This window comes from Cherax quadricarinatus, chromosome 52, assembly GCF_038502225.1.
Source record: "Cherax quadricarinatus isolate ZL_2023a chromosome 52, ASM3850222v1, whole genome shotgun sequence".
In the NCBI taxonomy this organism is placed as follows: Eukaryota; Metazoa; Arthropoda; class Malacostraca; order Decapoda; family Parastacidae; genus Cherax; species Cherax quadricarinatus.
This window is the reverse complement of record NC_091343.1, coordinates 19783138-19809992: the sequence shown is the minus strand read 5'-3', so window position 1 is coordinate 19809992 and position 26855 is coordinate 19783138. Positions and strand designations below refer to the sequence as shown.

General features: G+C 43.5%; 1 protein-coding gene across 2 annotated transcripts in view; it reads left to right on the top strand.

The window, feature by feature from the left end:
- The window catches only part of LOC128696883 (adhesive plaque matrix protein-like), a 207285-nt gene extending 181872 nt beyond the window's left edge, over positions 1-25413 (top strand). For both annotated transcript variants that reach the window (XM_070096115.1, XM_053788315.2), the window contains exon 2: positions 21943-25413. In XM_070096115.1, the coding sequence (XP_069952216.1) occupies positions 22235-24064 (1830 nt within the window). In that variant the 5' untranslated portion in view covers positions 21943-22234 and the 3' untranslated portion in view covers positions 24065-25413. The remainder of the gene's footprint in view (positions 1-21942) is intronic.
- Positions 25414-26855: the final 1442 nt, after the last annotated feature.

Here is a 26855-nt window from a genome sequence, read left to right as displayed (position 1 = left end):
AACTTACCGCACGCATCTCGTCACAGATCGCGCACGCACGGTGTTTTGCGCACATCACAAAACGCGTCTGCGGCACTGCAGGAAATGTTTGTAGTGTGCTCAACAGACGGAGAATCGATACGTAACCATTCCAGACTAATTTAACGTTTCATATAAATTAATAAATAAGTCAAACAAATATATTTGAAGCAGAAGCTGTCTGAAAATATTAGTCACCAGTTGACGGAAAACAAATGGTTGTAGTTAGGAGTCCTTGTGTTTAAAATACGTGCATTAAGCATGCAGGTAACTTCAGCTTGGGAACTATATTGAGATTGAGTTATTATTATTATTAAAGATTCGCCGGTATTCTCCCGGCCCGGGCCTTTTCCAAGTGGTGGCCCGGCCTTGGCTCCCTCTTTAGGGAGTGCCTGAGACCTAAGTCTCCCATGGGAGGAGGCACAAGTACCTCCTCATCTTTGGGACCAACTGTCCCCAGGCCTAGCCACAAGCTAAGCCTCTCTGGTCTGCCATCCCCGCCCCAAGGGGGTAAATGGGAATGACAGTCTTATGAGCTAAAGGCCCCGGCTCAGGCACCTACCCTACCCTAGAAGGGTTAGGCATGGTGTCGATCATTGAGATTGAGATAATTAAGCTGAATAATTTATATACGTAAATTTCCTGTACCTGGAGTTTACCTGGAGAGAGTTCCGGGGGTCAACGCCCCCGCGGCCCGGTCTGAGACCAGGCCTCCTGGTGGATCACAGCCTGATCAACCAGGCTGTTGCTGCTGGCTGCACGCAAACCAACATACGAGCTACAGCCCGGCTGATCCGGAACTGACTTTAGGTGCTTGTCCAGTGCCAGCTTGAAGACTGCCAGGGGTCTGTTGGTAATCCCCCTTATGTGTGCTGGGAGGCAGTTGAACAGTCTCGGGCCCCTGACACTTATTGTATGGTCTCTTAACGTGCTAGTGACACCCCTGCTTTTCATTGGGGGGATGGTGCATCGTCTGCCAAGTCTTTTGCTTTCGTAATGAGTGATTTTCGTGTGCAAGTTCGGTACTAGTCCCTCTAGGATTTTCCAGGTGTATATAATCATGTATCTCTCCCTCCTGCGTTCCAGGGAATACAGGTTTAGGAACCTCAAGCGCTCCCAATAATTGAGGTGTTTTATCTCCGTTATGCGCGCCGTGAAAGTTCTCTGTACATTTTCTAGGTCGGCAATTTCACCTGCCTTGAAAGGTGCTGTTAGTGTGCAGCAATATTCCAGCCTAGATAGAACAAGTGACCTGAAGAGTGTCATCATGGGCTTGGCCTCCCTAGTTTTGAAGGTTCTCATTATCCATCCTGTGCTTACATTAACAGCAGTGTTAAGTGTGCGTATCATTTGACATTAAGAGTTGATATTATTTATGAACGCTAGGAAAATATTTCAATAACTGCATGAAAGTCGCATTCAGTAGTGAAAATGTTGTAGTTTATTTTTCAGGGTTTGTTGAAAATAATGTACTGCAAGAGTAGCGTTCAGTAGTGAAATGTTGAGAGCAAAGACCGTAGAGTTTATTGTAAGATGAAATTAATGTATGAATTTCAGTGTCCACCATTATCACCACTTCCGTGATTATTCACAGCCATTATAACTATCATACACCATCACCGTTATTATTCACTACCATTATTATTCACTACCACTATCATTATTACTCACAAGGGGTGTGAGTAATAATGATATAAGTATCGGCAATTTTTGTATGGTATCGGTAAAAACGTTGCCGATACTTTTAAAATAACACACCTGTTCTTAAAAAATAGTAACACTAGCACTCTACCTTACGATTGTCAGGGTTAATAACCTAACACAGTTGACAATAAACCTTTTTCACTGGTTGAAAACGTAGGTTTCAGTAAGCTGTAGAAGAAATTGAAACCTTTGAACTTCTAAGCTGTTGTCAGCCTTTTCTTCAGTAGAAAGTGAGAGATTGTTTAGTATTGGAGGGACATCTGCTGTCCTCATACCAACAGATCATCTTCTGAAAATGAGAAATATTTTTTTTTTTTTTTTTGAATTCTGAAAATGGGAAATGTTTTTTTTTACTTCTGACAATTAGAAATATATATATATATATATATATATATATATATATATATATATATATATATATATATATATATATATATATATATATATATATATATACACACACACACACATACATAGTTCGTTTTTAGGTTCACATATTAGAACAATTTTTTTTCTATTTTTTCCAGTGCTTTTCTTAAAAATTAAAAAAAGTAACCTGTATAATGGAAATGTGTCAGTTAATTTAGGTTAATAACAGAAAAACGGATATTCAGTTTCTGAATTGTAATTTTTCATTATTAATTTCCAGTTATTAAAAGTAAGGTATTTTTTTCAGTTTCCAAAATATATTTTTTTTAAATGAACAATATTAGGAGAGTGTTAGATATTTTAGTTTCATTTTAATATAACTGGAAATGATTTAGGCTTTTTGACATCGTAGTGGATTTTTGATTATGCCCTCATGAGATTACTAAATATGTAGATAGAGTCAGAAATAAATTTTGTTGTCTTTTTTTGAATTTGTAGGCCTCGCGGGGGGCGAGGGGGGTCTGTAATTAGTAATGACATTGCTATCTCAGAGTAGTTAACTGTATAGCCCTTGCGGCCTAGCGCTTCTTTTTGATTATAATAATAGAGTAGTTAAGTTATTTAATAACCTTCCTGGGTTATTGACTACCTATTGAGTATTCGCCTTTGTATTGAACGAAGTTATGATAATTGGGAAAATAATAAGTTTTGAGACAGTATCGGTATCGGAGCAAAATAAAAATGTCGGTATCAGCGTAAAATATGAGTATCGGTGTCGGCAAAGAAACTGGTATCGTTCCGTGACTATTATTCACTACCATCAATGCTGTTATTATTGTTATTCATCACCCTACCATTATCATCATCATTCTTCTTTACCACCACCATCGTTATTATTCATTACCACCACTTCCTTCATTATTCATGACTACCACCATCATTATTATTCACGACCACCACCATCATTATTATTCACGACCACCATTATTGTTCACGACCATTACCTCCATCATTATTATTCACGACCACCACCACCTTCCTTATTATTCACGACCGTCACCTCCATCATTATTCACGACCACCACCACCATTATTCACGACCGCCACGTCCATCATTATTATTCACTACCACCACCACCACCGTCATTATTATTCACGACTACCACCATCATTATTATTCACGACCACGATCACCATCATTATTATTCACGACCACCACCACCATTATTCACGACCGCCACGTCCATCATTATTATTCACTACCACCACCACCACCGTCATTATTATTCACGACTACCACCATAATTATTATTCACGACCACGATCACCATCATTATTATTCACGACCACCACCTCCATCATTATTATTCACGACGACCACCATCATTATTGACGACAACCACCATCATTATTATTCACAACCACCACCACCATCATTATTATTCACGAACACCACCACCATCATTATTATTCACGACCACAACCACCATCATTATTCACAACCACCACCACCATCATTATTCACGACCACCACCACCCTCATTATTCACGACCACCACCACCCTCATTATTCACGACCACCACCACCCTCATTATTCACGACCACCACCTCCATCATCATAATTTACAACCATCGTTATTCAATACCGTCAGTGTTATTTACCATCATAAAATTATTATTCACTCCCACTACCAGTAACTAGAGAAACCACTTTGTGAAGTGGCAAGTGGTCCATACTGTTGGTTGTACTCGATAATCACTCAGTACTCTGTTGATGTACCTCCACTAACCTTATATACCCCTTTTTACATTGATATATCCCTCCTCCATTGATATTCATCCCTCCTCCATTGATATATCCCTCCTCCATTGATATTCATCCCTCCTCCATTAATATTCATCCCTCCTCCATTGATATATCCCTCCTCCATTGATATATCCCTCCTCCATTGATATTCATCCCTCCTCCATTAATATTCATCCCTCCTCCGTTGATATATCCCTCCTCCATTAATATACATTACTCTTCCATTAATATACATCACTCTTCCAATAATATACATCACTCCTTCATTAATATACATTACTCCCCCATTAATATGCATTATTCATCCATTAATATACATTATTTATTCATTAATATACATTATTAATTCATTAATATACATCACTCCTCCATTAATATATCCCCTCATTCATCCTTTAATATACATCCCTCCTCCATTCATATACATCCCTCCTCCATTAATATACTCCCCTCCTCCATTCATATACATCACTCCTACATTAATATACATCCCTCCTCCATTCATATACATCACTCTTCCATTAATATATATCACTCCTCCATTAATATACATCACTCCTGCATTAATATAATCGCTCCTCCATTAATACCTCCCCCCCTTCACTCCTCCATTCAACCCTATTTCTAAGCCTCGTATATTTTGCGCGGGGAATTTCAATTTTGGCTCTGGGCAGTTTTTTCGCGATTATTTTCGCGCTGCGCTGGTTGAATTTGGCGGCAGTGTTTCAGGACGTGGGTTCTTCAGTATGGAGCTTTGAACGTCAGTGTTTCAATTTGTTTCCCGGAGGGGTGGGGAGGAGGTAGGGGGCATTTTTTTTATATCATGTAGTGGAAAAAACTTTTTTTTCATGGAATCTTGGAATGTATGGGAGTGGAGGTACATACGGTTTTCAGTTGGGGTATTTTTCAACGAGTTTCTGAAGAAAGATTTTTTTTTTTGGGGGGGGGGGAAGGTATTTTTGGATATTTTTACGGACTTTTGGATTTTTTTTTTTGATAGGCGATATTTTTTGAGCGGATTTTTTTTTTGTTTTCGAAAATGGGAATTTCTAAGAGAGGTGATCTTTTTTTTATTTTTTTTAGTATATTACAAGAGGGTTTTCCGATAAGGCTTTTTTGGTAGTTTTTATTATATATGACTTTTAACAACGTTGGTGGCGCACCGTGTTTTTTGACTTCATATGTAAATTTAATTAATTTTTCCATGCAAAAAAAAAAAATTATTTCTGTTTTTTTTTCTGTAAAAGTTGTCATCACGTCTACAGTGGAGTTTCCATAAAAAAAATAAAGCATATAAATATTTTTAATCTATTGCCTTTATTTCATTGCATAATTTTATTTTATACCAACAAGTTAATTAAACAGACACACGTGTAACATCTGACATGTCTTTATTTACAAAGACGTGTCTTTATTTACAAAGACGTGTCTTTATTTACAAAGACATGTCTTTATTTACAAAGACGTGTCTTTATTTACAAAGACGTGTCTTTATTTACAAAGACGTGTCTTTATTTACAAAGACGTGTCTTTATTTACAAAGACGTGTCTTTATTTACAAAGACGTGTCTCTATTCACAAAGGTGTTTTTTTTTACTTAGAATGATGTGTCTTTATTTACAAAGGTGTTTCTTTAATTGGAAAGATGCGTCTTTGTTTACGAAAGCGTGTCTTCATTTACGAAGACGTGTCTTTATTTACAAAGGCGTTTCCTTACTTACAAAGTCATGTCTTTGTTTACAAAGATGTGTCTTTATTTAAATGACGTGTCTTTATTTACAATGACGTGTCCTTATTTACGAAGACGTTTCTTAATTTCCAAAGACGTTTCTTAATTTACAGAGACCTGTCTTTATTTACAAAGACGTATCTTTATGAACATCAACAGGTTGGTAAGAGATTTACCATCCGTGAACCCGTGTTGGCTGTTATGCTCAACTTTTTACCTACGGTATTATGAATATAAAGAACAGGCTGGTAAGAGAAGAGTTACCATCTGGGAAACAACAGGCTGGTAAGAGAAGAGTTACCATCTGGGAAACAACAGGCTGGTAAGAGAAGAGTTACCATCTGGGAAACAACAGGCTGGTAAGAGAAGAGTTACTATCTGGAAAACAACAGGCTGGTAAGAGAAGAGTTACTATCTGGGAAACAACAGGCTGATAAGAGAAGAGTTACCATCTGTGAAACAACAGGCTGGTAAGAGAAGAGTTACCATCTGGGAAACAACAGGCTGGTAAGAGAAGAGTTACCATCTGTGAAACAACAGGCTGGTAAGAGAAGAGTTACCATCTGGGAAACAACATGCTGGTAAGAGAAGAGTTACCATCTGGGAAACAACAGGCTGGTAAGAGAAGAGTTACTATCTGGAAAACAACAGGCTGGTAAGAGAAGAGTTACTATCTGGGAAACAACAGGCTGGTAAGAGAAGAGTTACCATCTGGGAAACAACAGGCTGATAAGAGAAGAGTTACCATCTGTGAAACAACAGGCTGGTAAGAGAAGAGTTACCATCTGGGAAACAACAGGCTGGTAAGAGAAGAGTTACCATCTGTGAAACAACAGGCTGGTAAGAGAAGAGTTACCATCTGGGAAACAACAGGCTGATAAGAGAAGAGTTACCATCTGTGAAACAACAGGCTGGTAAGAGAAGAGTTACCATCTGGGAAACAACAGGCTGGTAAGAGAAGAGTTACCATCTGTGAAACAACAGGCTGGTAAGAGAAGAGTTACTATCTGGGAAACAACAGGCTGGTAAGAGAAGAGTTACCATCTGGGAAACAACAGGCTGGTAAGAGAAGAGTTACCATCTGGGAAACAACAGGCTGGTAAGAGAAGAGTTACCATCTGTGAAACAACAGGCTGGTAAGAGAAGAGTTACTATCTGGGAAACAACAGGCTGGTAAGAGAAGAGTTACCATCTGGGAAACAACAGGCTGGTAAGAGAAGAGTTACTATCTGGGAAACAACAGGCTGGTAAGAGACGAGTTAACATCTGGGAAACAACAGGCTGGTAAGAGAAGAGTTACTATCTGGGAAACAACAGGCTGGTAAGAGAAGAGTTACCATCTGTGAAACAACAGGCTGGTAAGAGAAGAGTTACTATCTGGGAAACAACAGGCTGGTAAGAGAAGAGTTACCATCTGGGAAACAACAGGCTGGTAAGAGAAGAGTTACCATCTGGGAAACAACAGGCTGGTAAGAGAAAAGTTACCATCTGTGAAACAACAGGCTGGTAAGAGAAGAGTTACTATCTGGGAAACAACAGGCTGGTAAGAGAAGAGTTACTATCTGGGAAACAACAGGCTGGTAAGAGAAGAGTTACTATCTGGGAAACAACAGGCTGGTAAGAGAAGAGTTACCATCTGGGAAACAACAGGCTGGTAAGAGAAGAGTTACCATCTGGGAAACAACAGGCTGGTAAGAGAAAAGTTACCATCTGTGAAACAACAGGCTGGTAAGAGAAGAGTTACTATCTGGGAAACAACAGGCTGGTAAGAGAAGAGTTACTATCTGGGAAACAACAGGCTGGTAAGAGAAGAGTTACTATCTGGGAAACAACAGGCTGGTAAGAGAAGAGTTACCATCTGGGAAACAACAGGCTGGTAAGAGAAGAGTTACCATCTGGGAAACAACAGGGTGGTAAGAGAAGAGTTACCATCTGGGAAACAACAGGCTGGTAAGAGAAGAGTTACCATCTGGGAAACAACAGGCTGGTAAGAGAAGAGTTACTATCTGGAAAACAACAGGCTGGTAAGAGAAGAGTTACTATCTGGGAAACAACAGGCTGGTAAGAGAAGAGTTACCATCTGGGAAACAACAGGCTGGTAAGAGAAGAGTTACCATCTGTGAAACAACAGGCTGGTAAGAGAAGAGTTACCATCTGGGAAACAACAGGCTGGTAAGAGAAGAGTTACTATCTGGAAAACAACAGGCTGGTAAGAGAAGAGTTACTATCTGGGAAACAACAGGCTGGTAAGAGAAGAGTTACCATCTGGGAAACAACAGGCTGGTAAGAGAAGAGTTACCATCTGTGAAACAACAGGCTGGTAAGAGAAGAGTTACCATCTGGGAAACTATGAAATTAAAGTTGCTAGGGATTCTAAAACTAACCCAAAAAGTTTTTTCCAGGTCTATAGAACAAAAGTTAGAGATAAGATAGGTCCCCTTAAAAATAACTATGGGCACCTTACTGACAATGAGAATGAAATGTGCTTGATTTTAAATAATTATTTTCTCTCAGTTTTTACACAGGAAGACACTAACAATATTCCAGTAATTAATTTTTACAGTGGGCTAGAAGAAGATAAATTATGTAACATCACAGTCACTAGTGAGATGGTTGTGAGGCAGATAGACAGACTGAAGCAAAATAAGTCGCCGGGTCCTGATGAGGTTTTTTCAAGGGTTCTTAAGGAATGCAAAATGGAACTCTGTGAACCATTAACTAATATTTTTAATTTATCTCTTCAAACAGGTGTAGTGTCTGATATGTGGAAGATGGCTAATGTAACTCCTATTTTTAAAACAGGGGACAAGTCGTTACCGTCAAATTACCGCCCAATAAGCCTGACCTCAATTGTAGGCAAATTACTAGAGTCAATTATAGCTGAGATTATAAGAAGCCATCTCGATAAGCATAGCTTGATTAATGATACTCAGCATGGATTCACAAGAGGCCGGTCTTGTCTAACTAATTTATTAACTTTCTTCAGTAAAGCTTTTGAGGCTGTTGACCACAATAAAGAATTTGATATTATTTACTTAGATTTTAGTAAGGCTTTTGATAGAGTTCCGCACCATAGACTGTTAAAGAAAGTGGCAGCTCATGGCATTGGGGGAAAAGTGCTCTCGTGGATCGAGTCATGGCTCACTGACAGGAAGCAGAGAGTGTCCATAAATGGGGTTAAATCCGAGTGGGGATCTGTAACAAGTGGCGTTCAACAGGGATCAGTCTTGGGCCCGTTGTTGTTTATAATATATATCAATGATCTTGATGAGGGAATTACTAGTGATATGAGCAAATTCGCCGATGACACAAAGATAGGTAGGATAATTGATTCAAACGTAGATGTTAAGGAACTTCAGGAGGATTTAAACAAACTCTATTCTTGGTCAGAAAAGTGGCAGATGCAGTTCAATGTAGATAAATGCAAGGTTCTGAAGCTTGGGAGTGCCCATAACCCTAGTACTTATAAATTAAATGATGTAGAACTTAGCCATACAGATTGCGAAAAGGACTTGGGGGTTATGGTGAGCAGCAACCTTAAACCAAGACAGCAATGCCTAAGCGTACGTAATAAGGCAAATAGATTACTGGGATTTATATCAAGAAGTGTAAGCAACAGAAGTCCAGAGGTCATACTGCAGCTTTATACATCATTAGTAAGGCCTCACCTTGATTATGCAGCTCAGTTCTGGTCTCCGTATTACAAAATGGACATAAATTCGTTAGAAAACATTCAGCGTAGGATGACTAAATTAATAAATAGCATCAGAAATCTTCCTTATGAAGAAAGATTGAAGACTCTTAAGTTACATTCACTTGTTAGACGAAGAATGAGGGGAGACCTGATCGAAGTGTATAAGTGGAAGATAGGTATTAATAAAGGGGATATTAATAAGGTCTTGAGGATGTCTCTCCAAGAGAGAACGCGCAGTAATGGATTTAAATTAGATAAGTTTAGATTTAGAAAGGACATAGGAAAGTATTGGTTTGGAAATAGGGTAGTTGATGAGTGGAACAGTCTACCTAGTTGGGTTATTGAGGCTGGGACTTTGGGTAGTTTCAAATCTAGGTTGGATAAGTACATGAGTGGGAGGGGTTGGATTTGAGTGGGACTTTCACATCAGAGCTTATTTCTTGGGTGGCATTGAAAATTGGGTTGGGCAAATGTTTTGTTAGTGGGATGAATTGTAAAGGACCTGCCTAGTATGGGCCAGCAGGCCTCCTGCAGTGTTCCTCCTTTCTTATGTTCTTATGTTCTTATGAAACAACAGGCTGGTAAGAGAAGAGTTACCATCTGGGAAACAACAGGCTGGTAAGAGAAGAGTTACCATCTGGGAAACAACAGGCTGGTAAGAGAAGAGTTACCATCTGTGAAACAACAGGCTGGTAAGAGAAGAGTTACCATCTGTGAAACAACAGGCTGGTAAGAGAAGAGTTACTATCTGGGAAACAACAGGCTGGTAAGAGAAGAGTTACTATCTGGGAAACAACAGGCTGGTAAGAGAAGAGTTACCATCTGGGAAACAACAGGCTGGTAAGAGAAGAGTTACTATCTGGGAAACAACAGGCTGGTAAGAGAAGAGTTACTATCTGGGAAACAACAGGCTGGTAAGAGAAGAGTTACTATCTGGAAAACAACAGGCTGGTAAGAGAAGAGTTACTATCTGGGAAACAACAGGCTGGTAAAAGAAGAGTTACCATCTGTGAAACAACAGGCTGGTAAGAGAAGAGTTACCATCTGGGAAACAACAGGCTGGTAAAAGAAGAGTTACCATCTGTGAAACAACAGGCTGGTAAGAGAAGAGTTACCATCTAATATACTTGACCTTTTACCTACATCTTACCTATTATATTAATGTTATTGGCACTTATAACACTTCTCCCATACGGTGTAATTTTTGATAAATGCATTTGAGAAAGGCCATTGAGAAGTAGGTACTATGAAAGCGTTTCCCTGGTACATATTTTCCCCCCAACCTCAGGTCAGTATCTCCTTAACTGGCGGGTGATGGGATGAAATTTTTGCTCTATACTAATTATTGTAAGAAGATTCTGATCTTGAGGATGGAGACAGATACAGGATATTCGTTGATGTTCTTGTTTATCATAATACGAGTGGAGTACAGGAATTAGTGTTAGATATGTTTTCAGTAGCATTTAAGAAAAAATTAAGTGTATTGAGAAAGTTTATAAGAAATTGAACGTGATTTCTATAGTTCATTTTAAGAGTAAAATGATATGCTGTTAGGGTCATGGAATATGGTCTTTGAGAAATTCCTGTAAGACGCTTTTATTGAAGACGTTTCGGTCTCTGGACCTTAATGAAGGTTCAAGGACCGGAATTCTTTCAATAAAGGTTATCTTTATGGGTTCTTGATTTCCTGCATTATCTTAGTGGGTTGTAATGGGTGGGTAGGGATGGGTTCCTGTGTTATCATAGTGGGCTCTTGGGCAGTGTAGTTGATGTCTCTTTCAGCAGTGTAGTTGATGTCTTCCAGCAGTGTGGTTGATGTCTCTTTCAGCAGTGTAGTTGATGTCTCTTCCAGCAGTGTGGTTGATGTCTCTTTCAGCAGTGTAGTTGATGTCTCTTCCAGCAGTGTGGTTGATGTCATCCAGCAGTGTAGTTGATGTCTTCCAGCAGAGTAGTTGATGTCTCTTCCAGCAGTGTAGTTGATGTCTTCCAGCAGTGTGGTAGATATCTCTTCCAGCAGTGTAATTGATGTCTCTTCCAGCAGTGTGGTTGATGTCATCCAGCAGTGTAGTTGATGTCTCTTCCAGCAGTGTATTTGATGTCTTCCAGCAGTGTGGTTGATGTCTTCCAGCAGTGTAGTTGATGTCTTCCAGCAGTGTAGTTAATGTCTTCCAGCAGTGTGGTAGAAATCTCTTCCAGTAGTGTAATTGATGTTTCTTCCAGCAGTGTAGTTGATGTCTTCCAGCAGTGTAGTTGATGTCAGGGAGAAGCTATCCTGAGTGAATGTAATCGTCTTTATTTCCCCCCCCCCCTCAGTTTTGCTGTCGTTTGAGTCGTCTTTAATGCTATTTAGAGCGACATTTAATGGCGTCATTCTTTATGGCGTCGCGTTTTTTCGTTTTCTAGCTAAGAATGATGTCGCTCGTGTTCAGTGTTGTCGTTTTTGGTTGAGAGGAGAGTGGATATTTTCCCCGCCCAGTCTTTTTTTTCCTGCTCTTTCGTTCTTACATTATATTATTCCTTTTCACTGTTTCCCCACTTTCCTTATCTCTCATCTATCCTTGCGCATCTCTCACCTCCTGCCCATGGGAGAGAGCATCGGCGCGTTAGAGTACTTACGGGAAGATAAATAATGTTCCCGGCTGTATAGGCGTGTTGTGGAATGTATGGGCGTGTTGTGGGCTGTGTGGGCGTGTTGTGGGTTGTATAGGCGTGTTGTGGACTTCATGGGCGTGTTAGCTGTGTGGGCGTAGAGGCAATGGATTTCGAACGTCTGGCAATACCTCACGAAAATTGTTTCCAGTGTGTGTGTGTGTGTGTGTGTGTGGGTGTGTGTGTGTATGTGTGTGTGTATGTGTGTGTGTGTGTGTGTGTGTGTGTGTGTGTGTGCGTGCGTGTGTGTGTGTGCGTGTGTGTGTGCGTGCGTGCGTGCGTGCGTGCGTGAAGACGACACGGTAAAGAACATATAAGGGGAAAAGAGAATGGGAGCATAAGATGACGGAGATATAAGTACGTGGGAGAAGGAAGCAATTTGCAAATAAATCAGGTGTGAAGAGGGAGGGAGAATGGAAAGCATTTATCGAGGAGCAGGTAGATAAAAGAAAAGGAAGGACGATAATTGGAATAAAGAAGGCAGGGGAAATGAGAGGAAGAGGTGGCGAGGAAGAAAAGTGAATGGATGGAAGGAAGGAAGGCAGGACTAAAATGAAAAGTAGAGGGTTAAATGAGAGAGAGAAATGTTGCAGACACTTATCACGTCTCTCCTTCAGATTTTCCTGGAAGAGACGTTCATTTTATATTAACTTCAGACGAGGTAGAAAGAGAGAGAGAGAGAGAGAGAGAGAGAGAGAGAGAGAGAGAGAGAGAGAGAGAGAGAGAGAGAGAGAGAGAGAGAGAGAGAGAGAGAGAGTGTGTCCGAGTCCCTTGTAATGACACGATCGCTACTGGTAACTAACAAGAGGCTAGTGTTTCTGATACTGATAATGAGCCTCTAGTCGGCCTTAGGACCAGTGTTAGTCTGGATGGGCTAGTGGTAGTCTGGATGGGCTAGTGGTAGTCTGGATGGGCTAGTGGTAGTCTGGATGAACCGGTCGTAGCTTCGGCCATATTAGTTTCCTATTTTAACTACTGTTTGCTCCTCCTGTTGCTGGTTTTGTCTTTGTCATTCTTTTTTGTTACCGTTGAAGCTTTATGTACCTTTACTTTTCTGTTGTCCGGGGGGGGGGGGGGAAAGCGAGGGAGAGAGACTGGGAGATAAACAGGAAGAGAAAGAGGGAAGTAGGGAAGAAATGAGAAGAGAGGACACACACACACACACATAACACTGAGCACGTCTCCGGAGGCACACATCAACCTGAGAATAGCGTTCCAGCACCTTAGTAAGGAATCGTTCAAGACACTGTACACTTTGTACGTCAGGCCCATACTGGAGTATGCAGCACCAGTTTGGAACCCACACCTGGTCAAGCACGTCAAGAAATTAGAGAAAGTACAAAGGTTTGCAACAAGGCTAGTACCGGAGCTCAAGGGAATGTCCTACGAAGAAAGATTGAGGGGAATCGGACTGACGACACTGGAGGACAGGAGGGTCAGGGGAGACATGATAACAAACGAAATACTGCGTGGAATAGACAAGGTGGACAGAGACAAGATGTTCCAGACATGGGACACAGAAACAAGGGGTCAAAATTGGAAGCTGAAGACTCAGACCAGTCACAGGGATGTTAGGGAGTACTTCTCCAGTCACAGAGTCGTCAGGAAATGATGTAGTGGAGGCAGGAACCGTACATAGCTTTAGGACGAGGTATGACAAAGCTCAGGAAGTAGAGAGAGAGAGGACCTAGTAGCTATCAGTGAAGATGCAGGGCCAGGAGACATGTCTCGACCCTTTCAACCACAAATAGGTGAGGGTACACACACACACACACACACACACACACACTCACACACACATTTAACTGCAGGTAACGCACATAATTACGTTAAGGGCGTACAGAGTGTTCGGTTACGCTGCTCTGCGTCAACAAAGAAATAATTGTCGTTGCATTTGTCTGTGTTTTTGTTTAATGATTCACAATAACAGAGTTGCTTTCGTTCCCCGAGCGATTGTTTAATATTAATTTCCATGGGTTTATTTTATACTGTATTCTGATGGGTGATGTTTTATATATATATGTCGTGCCCAATAGGTAAAACCTGCGATTTGGGCTTAAATAGCAACGCACTTCTTGCCGAATAGGGCAAGTGAAAATTTGTGTATGCAATGATTTCGGAAAAATCATTCCGAACCTAACGAAAAAACTATATTTCATTGTATTTATTTGTTATTAAATTTTTATAATCTTATATAAAATATAGTTAGATTAGGTTAAATTAAATTGCGCTTGTTATAATAAGGTTAGGTAAGTTTTCTATACTTTTGGTATAAAATTATTAATTTTTACATTAACATTAATGAAAAAATATATCTTTAAACTTATAAAAGAGAAAATTTTAGAAAAGACATATATATATATATATATATATATATATATATATATATATATATATATATATATATATATATATATATATATATATATATATATATTGTGTGTGTGTGTGTGTGTGTGTGTGTGTGTGTGTGTGTGTGTGTGTGTGTGTGTGTGTGAGTGTGTGTGTGTGTGTGTAAGACAAGCCACGGGGGGTGGAAATCTTTAACTCAAACACTTTCACACTTCTCATTGCGTTATCAGGAGCTGTGTAATGTTGCAAGGGCAATAACACAGCTCAGCTCCTGCTGACGCAATAAGAAGTGTGATTGTTAAGATGCACTTAACAAGTGCATGACCTCCTGCCAGAGGAGCTGGCAGACATAAAATTAATTTAGGCGTTTCCTTGTGATGTCTCTCATTAGTACATCTCCAGTTATTGTTGACGCTAATTCTCTCTCTCCCTCCCTCTCTCTCTCTCTCTCTCTCTCTCTCTCTCTCTCTCTCTCTCTCTCTCTCTCTCTCTCTCTCTCTCTCTCTCTCTCTCTCTCTCTCTCTCTCTTGCTGTCTGAAGACAGCAACACAAGTTGACTTAACTGTTTATCTCTCTCCGACTTGTTCGATCTCGTGTTAACCTCGTGTCTCTTCGGTGAGGCTCCATGATGCTACTGAGGGGGGGCACTCTGATCCAAGGAATTAGAGCTGCCCTCTCCTGATTAACTCTCCCTGAATAGTCCACAGACGCCTCAAAAATCCCTTCCCATCTCCTCCTTACCCCTTCCAGCAAGTGTCAGAAATATTGCCGGAACGAAGATAGAAGCTGGATCGCTTCCATCTACGAGTGTCGGATGGCACTGCCGGCTTAGCGACACAAATAGCCTGGTTGATCGGTCGGTCTGTAGGGAAGTCTGGCCTCAGGTTGGGGTTGCGGGGTAGAAGAACCCTCGAAACCGGTCTCAAGTATATAATAGGCCTTCCTCTCTCCCTCTGACTTTAGTTTTCACCCTATGAATAGAAAACAATGATAGTCACTATTGTGTAGTGATGATGGACGCGCTGTTATCGTCTCTGTTTTTCCTGTGGTCTTGTGTCTGTCTGCACCTCACCTCCTTATTGTCTGTCTTCAGGTCACCTCCCTAGCTCACCTCCTTATTGTCTGTCTTCAGGTCACCTCCCTAGCTCACCTCCTTATTGTCTGTTTTCAGGTCACCTCCCTAGCTCACCTCCTTATTGTCTGTCTTCAGGTCACCTCCCTAGCTCACCTCCTTATTGTCTGTCTTCAGGTCACCTCCCTAGCTCACCTCCTTATTGTCTGTCTTCAGGTCACCTCCCTAGCTCACCTCCTTATTGTCTGTCTTCAGGTCACCTCCCTAGCTCACCTCCTTATTGTCTGTCTTCAGGTCACCTCCCTAGCTCACCTCCTTATTGTCTGTCTTCAGGTCACCTCCCTAGCTCACCTCCTTATTGTCTGTCTTCAGGTCACCTCCCTAGCTCACCTCCTTATTGTCTGTCTTCAGGTCACCTCCCTAGCTCACCTCCTTATTGTCTGTTTTCAGGTCACCTCCCTAGCTCACCTCCTTATTGTCTGTCTTCAGGTCACCTCCCTATTCTTAGTGACTATTCTCAGCCTCTATTTCTATCTCTGTTTATATGTTCCGCTTCACTCGTCCCTCGGAACAGTGTGCTGCTGCTCCTGCCACCTCACAGCTGGCTGGGATCACCCAGCTGACTGATATCACGTAACTTGCTGGGATCACCCAGCTGACTGATATCACGTAACTTGCTGGGATCACCCAGCTGACTGATATCACGTAACTTGCTGGGATCACCCAGCTGACTGATATCACGTAACTTGCTGGGATCACCCAGCTGACTGATATCACGTAACTTGCTGGGATCACCCAGCTGACTGATATCACGTAACTTGCTGGGATCACCCAGCTGACTGAGGTCACTCAGCATTATTGCTGCTCCCAGCACTTCGAACTACAATATCAAAAGAATAATTAAAAATAGGCATCAATTTTAAACACTGTCTGTGCTCTTTTTTCCATTGCATGGCTGGCTGGCTGGCTGGCTGACTGACTGGCTGGCTGGCTGGCTGGCTGACTAGTTGGCTGACTAGTTGGCTGACTAGTTGGCTGACTAGCTGGCTGACTGACTGACTGGCTTGCACCCTTGTAACCAGAATTATTACGGTCATGGAGTGAGAAGTGGAAAGGTGAGACTGGTGTAAGGGAAAGAGAGGAAGAAAAAGGAGTCTGGTGAGGTAAGGGAAAAAGAGACACCAATGTAGTGCGTATGAGAGAGAGAGAGAGAAATATTAATGTCGGTGAGGTTATTAATAGTGAAAAACTCTTTATTTTTTAAAGGGGGGGTATCATTGTTGATGGCAGCAGTAGCAGGTCTTCGTGTTTATTCGGGCAAACTTTGTTACGTTCTTGTATTTACCTGAAATATTAAACATCTGCTTGGGTTATTCACCACTCGATCCTCCGTCCGCTGATCTTTGCTGTGCTAAACATTTACAGGCACTAGATCTGGCTCTGTTATAATTTTGGTGGGGGCAAGTCTTGGTTTTATTAGATTTTTGTAGGCGCTAGTCTTAGCTGTGTTAGAGGTTTACAGAACTGTTAGAAGTTTGCAGGTGCACGTCTTAGCATGGTTAGAGATTTGGAGGCTCGTCCTAGCTGTGTTAGAGGTTTGCAGGCTCAAGTCCTAGCTCTGTTAGAGGTTTGGAGGCTCAAGTCTGAGCCGCGAGGAATTGTAGGTCCAGGAGGCACGTGTGACACCCGCCATTTAGATAATGAAGACAGAGACCATCCCTTGGCACGTATTGGTTCTTGGCCGGGGATAGAGATGGATAGGCAGATGGATAGTTGCCTGGAATATGGATCACGGCTTGAGACACGGAGAAAGAGATGGATAGGCAAGACGGCTAGTTGAATGGAATATGGATAAGATATTTATTATTAAATGGATGCTTACCTGAAGAAGAGAAAAGGGGGTAGTCTACAATTGATGATAGATAGATCTATTTTGGTTTCCTTGTGTTGTTGCTTTTCCCTACTAGTGTATAAGTATTTCTCACTAGGGTATCTGTCATTTCTTTATGCAGGTATTCTCTTACACTAGGGGTGTTGTGCAAGTGTTCTCCTACCCTAGAGGGTGTTGTGCAAGTGTTCTCCTACCCTAGAGGGTGTTGTGCAAGTGTTCTCCTACCCTAGAGGGTGTTGTGCAAGTGTTCTCCTACCCTAGAGGGTGTTGTGCAAGTGTTCTCCTACCCTAGAGGGTGTTGTGCAAGTGTTCTCCTACCCTAGAGGGTGTTGTGCAGGTGTTCACCTACACTAGGGGTGTTGGACATGTTTGGGTGTAGTGTGGAAGCAGTGGTAGTCTGCTGAGATGTCGGGGGTCGAGTTAAAGAGACCAAAGTTCGGTTTATACTTCAATTAACAGTCGAGTTGATGGTGTCGTATGTGGATTTGTATATAATACCGACGTGTGTTTTACTTATCAGTTCGCTTTTTTAATCCACGTCATAGGTAAATTATAGGCGATGTTTCGGTCCGTCCTAGGCCGAAAGTTACAACTGGGGGGGGGGAACGGGAAGAAAACACGTTTCGGGACAGAGTGCAACGTTACCTAAAGCTTTCTTCTTCATATATATCGGTTAATAGTGTGGAATATCGCTATTAATAATATCGGAGACGTTACCTGGCATCGTATTACCTTGTACTTACTGTATCGGTGGGGTTCAAGTGTGAATTTTCTTTCGTAGTGTGTTCCACTCGCCCTAATTCCGAATCTCCATTGTTTTTATATCTCTCTCCGGCTCGCCGTGGCCTTTAGTCTCTCTTTGTGTCTGGTTCATGTCCCTCCGCATTGAGTCCATTTATATCCACGTTGTTCTTACCTCTTGTGCGTTAGTGCGACCTTTAATCTTTCTTTCTCACGTACAAATTCATTCCCCTATACTTCCTACATATACCCGTATGCAAACACGCACCTAGTGGTAGATCATTATAAAATATCAGGGGTGTTTATAAAGTACCAGGGGTGTTTCACAAAGCATCAGGGGGTGTTCATAAAGCATCAGGGGTGTTCGTAAACTGGATATCAGGCCAACTTCACTTCGCGAGCCTGGCCAATATTCCCCAGTGACGCTCTGTGTTTAATATCTTTGCCGATCAACAACGAATTTTCCAATCTAGTACAGGCCATTTTTCCCTCTTCCTGAAAACGTTCCATTACCGACATCTCTCTCTCTCTCTCTCTCTCTCTCTCTCTCTCTCTCTCTCTCTCTCTCTCTCTCTCTCTCTCTCTCTCTCTCTCTCTCTCTCTCTCTCTCTCTCTTTCTCTCGCTCTCGCTCTCTCTCTCTCGCTCTCTCTCTCTCTCTCCCACACACACACACAGGGGTCAGTCATAGGACCAGTGATATTTTTGGTATATGTAAATGACATAATGGAAGGGATAGACTCAGAAGTGTACCTGTTCGCAGATGATGTGAAGTTAATGAGGAGAATTCAATCAGATGAGGACGAGACAGGTCTACAAAGAGACCTGGACAGGCTGGACGCGTGGTCCAGCAACTGGCTCCTAGAATTTAACCCCGACAAACGCAAAGTCATGAACATCGGGGAATGGCAAAGAAGACCGCAGACAGAGTATAGGCTAGATGGCCAAAGACTGCAAACCTCACTCAAGGAGAAACGTCTTCCGAGAACGTCTCCGGAAGCACACATCAACCAGATAACCGCTGCAGCATATGGGCGCCTGGCAAACCTGAGAATAGCGTTCCGATACCTCAGTAAGGAATCGTTCAAGACACTGTACACCGTGTACGTCAGGCCCATACTGCAGTATGCAGCACAAGTTTGGAACCCACACCTGGTCAAACACGTCAAGATATTAGAGAAAGTGCAAAGGTTTGTAACAAGGCTGGTTCCAGAGCTAAGGTGAATATCCTACGAAATACAAAATATTGCGAGGAATAGGTAAGGTGGACAGAGACAGGATGTTCCAGAGATGGGACACAGCAACAAGGGGTCACAATTGGAAGTTGAAGACTCAGATGAGTCACAGGGATATTTGGAAGTATTCAGTCGTAGAGTTGTCAGGAAGTGGAATAGTCTGGCAAGTGATGTAGTGGAGGCAGGTACCATACATAGTTTTAAGACGAGGTATGTTAAAGCTCATGGAGCAGGGAGGGAGAGGACCTAGTAGCGACCAGTGAAGAGGCGGGGGCCAGGAGCTGAGTCTCGACCCCTGCAACCACAATTAGTTGAGTACACACACATCACACAACAAACACACACACACACACACACACACACACACACACACACACACACACACACACACACACACACACACACACACACACACACACACACACACACACACACACACACACACACACACACACACACACACACACACTTTCGGAACGGATATTCTGTTCAGTTCCAGTAGCGTTAACCGTACGATTTGCAAGTTTATCGGTAAGGCGGAATATTAATTCGAACCGGCAGAAATCAGCGGGTTTTGGGGGTTGCATTATCACGCATTTATGTACATATATTTACATATTTCAATGAGTTTAATCCTCACATCGCACGGTTCGTCGCCTCTCACCGGAGTGACGACTAAAGTTGGCGCACAGTCAGGATAATATATATATATATATATATATATATATATATATATATATATATATATATATATATATATATATATATATATATATATATATATATGATGTCGTGCCGAATAGGTAAAACTGGTGAATTAGCAGGAACTCATTTGAAATTAAGTCCTTGGTAATATTTTCTCTTATGCGTTTAAAGATATATTTTTTAATTTTTGTTAATGTAAAAACTAATAATTTTGCACCAAAAGAATCTTAAGAAACTTACCTAGCCTTATTATAACAAGCTCAGTTTAGTTTAGCCTAATCCATCTAAATATATTTTAGATAAGTTTACAGTAATTTAATAATAAATAAACATAAGGGAATAAAAAATTTTCGTAAGATTCAGAATGATTTTTTGCGAAATTATTGCATACACAAATTTTCGCTTGCCTTATTCGGCAAGGAGACCGTTGCTATTTAAGCCAAATTCGCAAGTTATACCTATTCGGCACGGCATATATATATATGGTGTTATACACGTGGCAGAGAAAGGAAAAGATGGGGGGTGGGAGATCGAAATCAATTGTAGAGGGTCACCCACGTGAAGGCAAAAGTAGGGGACTAATTATTTTTGTATTTCGACCTAGGGTTGAGACCTTCGGCACATACAAAGAAATGAGACATTACCTCTTATTTAGGCCAGGAGGTCACGTGAAGATAGGAGGAGGTGGTTGTTAATAATTGTTGGACAGAGTGAAATAGACGAGCTTGGGTTGGGCTACCTTACTCTGTGTGAAGACAATCTGAGTTGAGATACCCTACTCTGGGTGAAGACAATCTGAGTTGAGATACCCTACTCTCATAGAAGACAATCTGAGTTGAGATACCCTACTCTGGGTGAAGACAATCTGAGTTGAGATACCCTACTCTGGGGGAAGACAATCTGAGTTGAGATACCCTACTCTGGGTGAAGACAATCTGAGTTGAGGTATCCTAATTTTGAGTGAAGACAATCTGAGTTGAGATGCCCTACTCTGGGTGAAGACAATCTGAGTTGAGATACCCTACTGTGGGTGAAGACAATCTGAGTTGAGATACCCTACTGTGGGTGAAGACAATCTGAGTTGAGATACCCTACTGTGGGTGAAGACAATCTGAGTTGAGATACCCTACTGTGGGTGAAGACTATCTGAGTTGAGATACCCTACTCTGGGTGAAGACAATCTGAGTTGAGATACCCTACTCTGGGTGAAGACAATCTGAGTTGAGATACCCTACTGTGGGTGAAGACAATCTGAGTTGAGATACCCTACTCTGGGTGAAGACAATCTGAGTTGAGATACCGTCCTGTGGGTGAAGACAATCTGAGTTGAGATACCCTACTCTGGGTGAAGACAATCTGAGTTGAGATACCCTACTCAGGGTGAAGACAGCCTTTTTTGGGAGGAAGCTTTAATTCCTTAGTGTGACGACTTATATTCGCACTAATGTTTGGGTAATCCATTTTTTAAATACCTTGTTTTTATTCCTTACAGTGCCGTGAGAAATATTTTATTCTCAGGACTTTATTCTATTATTGTGGAAAGTGTATTTAACATGCTCTGTTTACATAGTCTAAAACGTTGAGTTTTGAGGAGGATATTACTTTAAGTATATTAATGGGGAAGCGCAAAACCTAAAGAGCTCGTACAGCACCCGGAGAATGGGTGTAGTTCCAGGGTCAAGGCACCTCCTTGAATTGTGTGCAGGGAGGGTAGTTGCAACATCAAGTCACTTTCATTTAGGGTGTACAGGAGGGAAGCTGCAACTTCAAGGCACCTTCTTGCAAGGTGTACATTGAATTTAGTGGGAGTATCAAGGTGCTTTCCTGCAGGGTGTACAGGGAGTTTAATGGGATTATCAAGATACCTTCCTGAAGGGTGTACAGGAGAGAGTGGTTGCAGTGCCATCAGCGGGAGTAAGACTGGTGGCTGTTGTGACAGTGATGCTTGTCTCTCTTCTAATTGCAATTCTATTCCAGGCATTGTAAAAGGAGGGGGGATGATATAATACAATAAGAGGATAAACAGACTCTGAAACGCTGTAAGATGATGGGAGTGTTTATTTAATAACGACATGATTCACTAGAGTGAGGAAAGATGAGCGAGATAGTGTATAGTGGAGAGTTCTTGCCTCACTCCGGGAAATGTAATAGTGTAGCGAGTGTTTAGTGAAGTGTTGAGTGAAGTGTAAGCGAGTGTGGAGCATGAGGGAGGTGGCGGCCAGGGCGCTACAGGGCGGAGTGTGACGCGCAGCTGCGCCTCCTCCCCGCCATGATGGCTCTCTTTGGGATGGTCTGGCTCCTCAAGGTCCGCAAGCACTTGCGCCACTGCGCCCACTGCCGGGCTCACCTGAGGACTTGTGCTCACTGTCGAGCACGACCTTCACCCTCGCTGCCGTCCATTGTCAATTCCAGAGACTCGACCAAGGAGTCGTGCGCACAGGACACTGCCTCGCAGACCTCCCCTCCAGAGCACGAGCGAGGCAGGATCACCTTGGACCTGGTGGCCCACCGCCCTCCCCGGGACGATGACAGTGACGACCCCGATGTGGCCAGTGGGGATGGCAGGGACAAGGACGATACTAGGACGAAGGAAGACGAACACCAGGCGGAGAATGTCGAAAGCTCCGAAGACTCGAGTCAATACCTGTACACGGGGCGAGTGTCTCCCACTTTACCTGCTCCCCCGCCACCCCCGCCCCGAAGTCCAGCCCCGCTACCTAGGGAAGGCCTCAGGTCACCCCGGAGACCTCACGATCCAGCGATAAGCGTAGCACAGCAACCGTGTGAGAGCGCGGCCGGCTCGCTAGCCAGCCGGGTGTGTAGTATGTATGGGCAGGAGCGTGACGAGCCAGCTTGCGAGCGGCGCAGATCTTTCAGCTCGCTGAAGAGGCGCAGTCTTCCCGAGGGCGAGGAAGTGGAGGGCGTGGGCGTGAGGACCGCCACTCTGCCCCGCCAGGGGTCCTCAGGAGCGGGGTACCGCTTCTGTTACACGCCGGGGCACACCCACCCGTACGCCTGCCCACCCCTAGCCGGCTCCTCGCCCCACCTGCCTCTCTACACCCACCAGGACGCCCATACCCCCACCCCTACAACCCCTCACACCCACACTACACAGGCTGCCCATCATCAGCGAGAGACTCACCCCGCCCACCACCCTAGGGATGCCCCACAGCCCGCCCACCACCCGCGGGACGCCCCACAGCCCGCCCACCACTCGCGGGACGCTCCACAGCCCGCCCACCACCCACAGGTGACACTGGACCCCCGCTACCTACCTGGAGAGAGCCTGGAGGGAGCATATGGAGGTTCTGACTCCAGTCGTAGCTCCCACAGCGGCTCCAGAAGCACTTACAGTGATCAAAGTCTGCCACCACCCCTCCCCTTCTCAGAGGGGGCAATCCACTACCTCCCCACCCCGGCTTCCACCCACGCACCCGCCTCCACCCACGCACCTGCCTCCACCCACACCCCCACCCCCGCCTCCACCCACGCCGCTACCCAGTACCACGCCATCTACCCACGCCACGGTAGTGTAGACGGCGGGTACGGACGTCGGTCTAGTATTCCGGGGGCGCCGTGCCCTCCGGGGCAGCGTGGGGTACACTACTGGGATGGGGTGTGGTCCATTCCTACCAGCTCCACCCTCACCACCTTCCTGGGGGCAGAGTACCCCAGCTACGACCCCACCACCGTACCGGGGCGTGACCGCCGCCCCCACGCCCACGCTCGCGCCCGCAGCTCTTCCAGGTCCCGCAGTTCGCCGCCTCTTGGCGCCCGCAGCCACTCCCGCAGCCCCAGTAGACACCTTGGGCGGGTGGACCTGCTGGAGGAATGCGGAGCGGCGGAGGGCGGGCGTCGGGTGGCGTGGGAGGTGGAAGGAGGGGCGGCGGGGAAGGCGGTAAGGACGCCCACCCACCAGTGGGCGGCTCAGCCAGCGTCCAGGGCGTCCTACTGCGCTCTACACGGCTACAGCAGACATAAAGGTAAGTCCTTTAATACCCACCCACCTGCACTCCTACCACCCATACGCCCACCACCCACACGCCCACCACCCGCACGCCCACCACCCGTACGCCCACTACAGCTTACATTTTCCTAAGTTCTTGAATTTCTTTATATATATATATATATATATTGTGTGTGTGTGTGTGTGTGTGTGTACTCAACCCGCCTCTTCACTGGTCGATACTAATTCACTCTCTCCCTGCTCCATGGTAGTTGTCATACCTCTTCTTAATGCTATTTATGAAATTTGCTTCCACTACTTCACTCTCCAGATTATTCCAGTTCCTGACAACTCTAAGACTAAAGAAATACTTCCTAACATCCCTGTGACTCATCTGTGTTTTCAGCTTCCAATTGTGTCCCCTTGTTTCTGTATCCCATCTCTGAAACATTCGATCCTTGTCCACCTTGTCAATGCCTCTTAGTATTTTATACGTTGTTATCATGTCCCTTAGGGGACATGTTCGTTACAATGCTTACCCCAAGATCCTTTTCTCTAATTGACGTTTGCAGCTGCTGGTTTCCTAACCTGTACTCCGTCTGCGGTCTTCTGTGTCCTTCCCCAATCTTCATGACCTTACACTTACTGGGGTTAAACTCCAGGAGCCATTTGTCGGACCATACTTGTAGTTTGTCCAGATCCCCTTATAATCTTAATTGATCCTCGCCCACTTGTATTCTCCTCATCAGTTCCACATCATCAGCGAACAGAGACACTTCTGAATCTGTTCCTTCCACAATGTCATTCACGTATACAAGAAACAGCACCGGGCCTAGGACTGAACCTTGTGGAACCCCCATTCGACACATTCGCCCACTCCGACGCTTCATCACGTACCAACACTCGTTGTTTCTTTCCTGTCAGGTATTCCCTGATCCATTGCAGTACTTTCCCCGTTATTCCTGCCTGCTCCTCTAATTTTTGCACCAGTCTCTTGTGTGGTACTGTGTCAAAAGACTTCTTGCAGTCTAAAAAGATTCTATCTACCAATCCCTCTCTCTCTTATCTTACTTCTGTTACCTTATCGTAGAACTCAAGTAGATTTGTGACACAGGATTTCCCATCTCTGAACCCGTGCTGACTGTCATGTATGAGCCCAATCTTTTCAATGTGTTCCACCACTTTTCTCCTGATAATCTTTTCCATGACTTTACATACTATACAAGTCAGTGACACTGGTCTGTAGTTTAATGCTGCCTGTCTGTCCCCTTTCTTACGAATTGGAACTACATGTGCTGTCTTCCACGCCTCAGGCAACTGCCCTGTTTCGATAGATTTACTGAAGATTGCTGCTAAGTGCACACACAGTTCCTCTGCTCCCTCTCTCAGTATCCATGGAGATATGTTATCTGGCCCCACCGCCTTTGAAAAATCGAGTTCGCCTAGCAGTTTCTTCACCTCTACCTTGGTTATGTGTATTATGTCCAGCACCTGCTGGTGCACCCTACCTCCACAGTTTGCTGGAAGCTTTCCTGACTCTATTATGAATACTTCTCTAAATCTTTTGTTTAATTCCAGTCACGGTATTGTGCCTTTTTTTTTTATTTCTTGGTCACTCTTCGTCAGCTCTCCTCCTTCTTTCCTCAGCCTAATTACCTGGTCCTTGACTGTTGTTTTTCTCCTAATGTGACTGTATAACAACTTTGGTTCAGATTTGGCTTTTGATGCTATGTCGTTCTTGTATTGCCTCTGGGCCTCTCTCCTTATCCTTGCATGTTCGTTTCTGGTTCTTCTGCTCAGCTCCTTGTTTTCTTGAGTCCTTTGCCTTCTATACCTTTTCCATGCTCTACCACACTTGGCTTTGGCCTCTTTACACCTCCAATTAAACCATGGGCTCACTCTGGTCTTACCATTTTTTGTTGCCCTTTGGTATGAACCTTTCCTCTGCCTCCCTGCGCTTAGTGGTCACTATTTCCATCATTTCATTTACTGTCTTTCCATCTAGTTCTCTTTCCCACTGCACTTCATGCAGGAAACTTCTCATTCCTATGTAGTCCCTTTTTTTGAAGTTCGGTTTCTCTCTTTGTTCTCGTGCTGCTGCATTCTCCACTGTTAATTCTACAAGATATTCAAAACTCAGATCATGATCACTAGCGCCAAGGGGTCTTTCGTGAGTGATATCCCCTATGTTTGAACTGTTCAAGGTGAATATGAGATCCAGCCTAGCTGCAACATCCTCTCCTCTCTCTCTGGTTGTATCCCTAACATGTTGGTTCATGAAGTTCTCCAATACAGTCTCCAGCATCTTAGCCCTCCACGTTTCTGGTCCCCCATGTGGCTCTAGGTTTTCCCAGTCACTCTATGATTGAAATCCCCCATTATAAGCAATTTTGTCCTACCCATATGAGCCCTCCTGGCCACTTCAGCTAGTGTATCCACCATTGCCCTATTGCACACATCGTACTCTTCTCTTGTTCTCCTGCTGGTAAGTGGTGGGTTATACATCACTGCTATCATCACCTTTGGACCCCCAGTCTGAAGTGTTCCTACAATGAAGTCGTCTGTTTCCCTTCTTTCCATTCCTCCCATCTCCTCAAAACTCAACTGTTTTTTTTTTTGAGCAATGCTACTCCTCCCCCTCCTCTGTTCTCTCTGTCTTTCCTCATAATCTGTTATCCAGGTGGAAAAATTGCATCTGTTATCATCCCTGTAAGTTTTGTCTCTGTTAGTGCTATGATGTCAGGTGATGCATCAATGATGCGTTCTTGCCACTCTTCACTCTTATTTGTTATTCCATCTGCATTGGTGTACCATACCTTTAGCTTCCTTTCCATTACTGTATTTTGGGAGATGGAAGAGGAAGGTGCAGGCTGGGAGGGTGGGAGGCAGGGCACAATATTATAGGAGGCTGCTGTGATTGTGGAATTAGTGCTTAGGGTGGTGG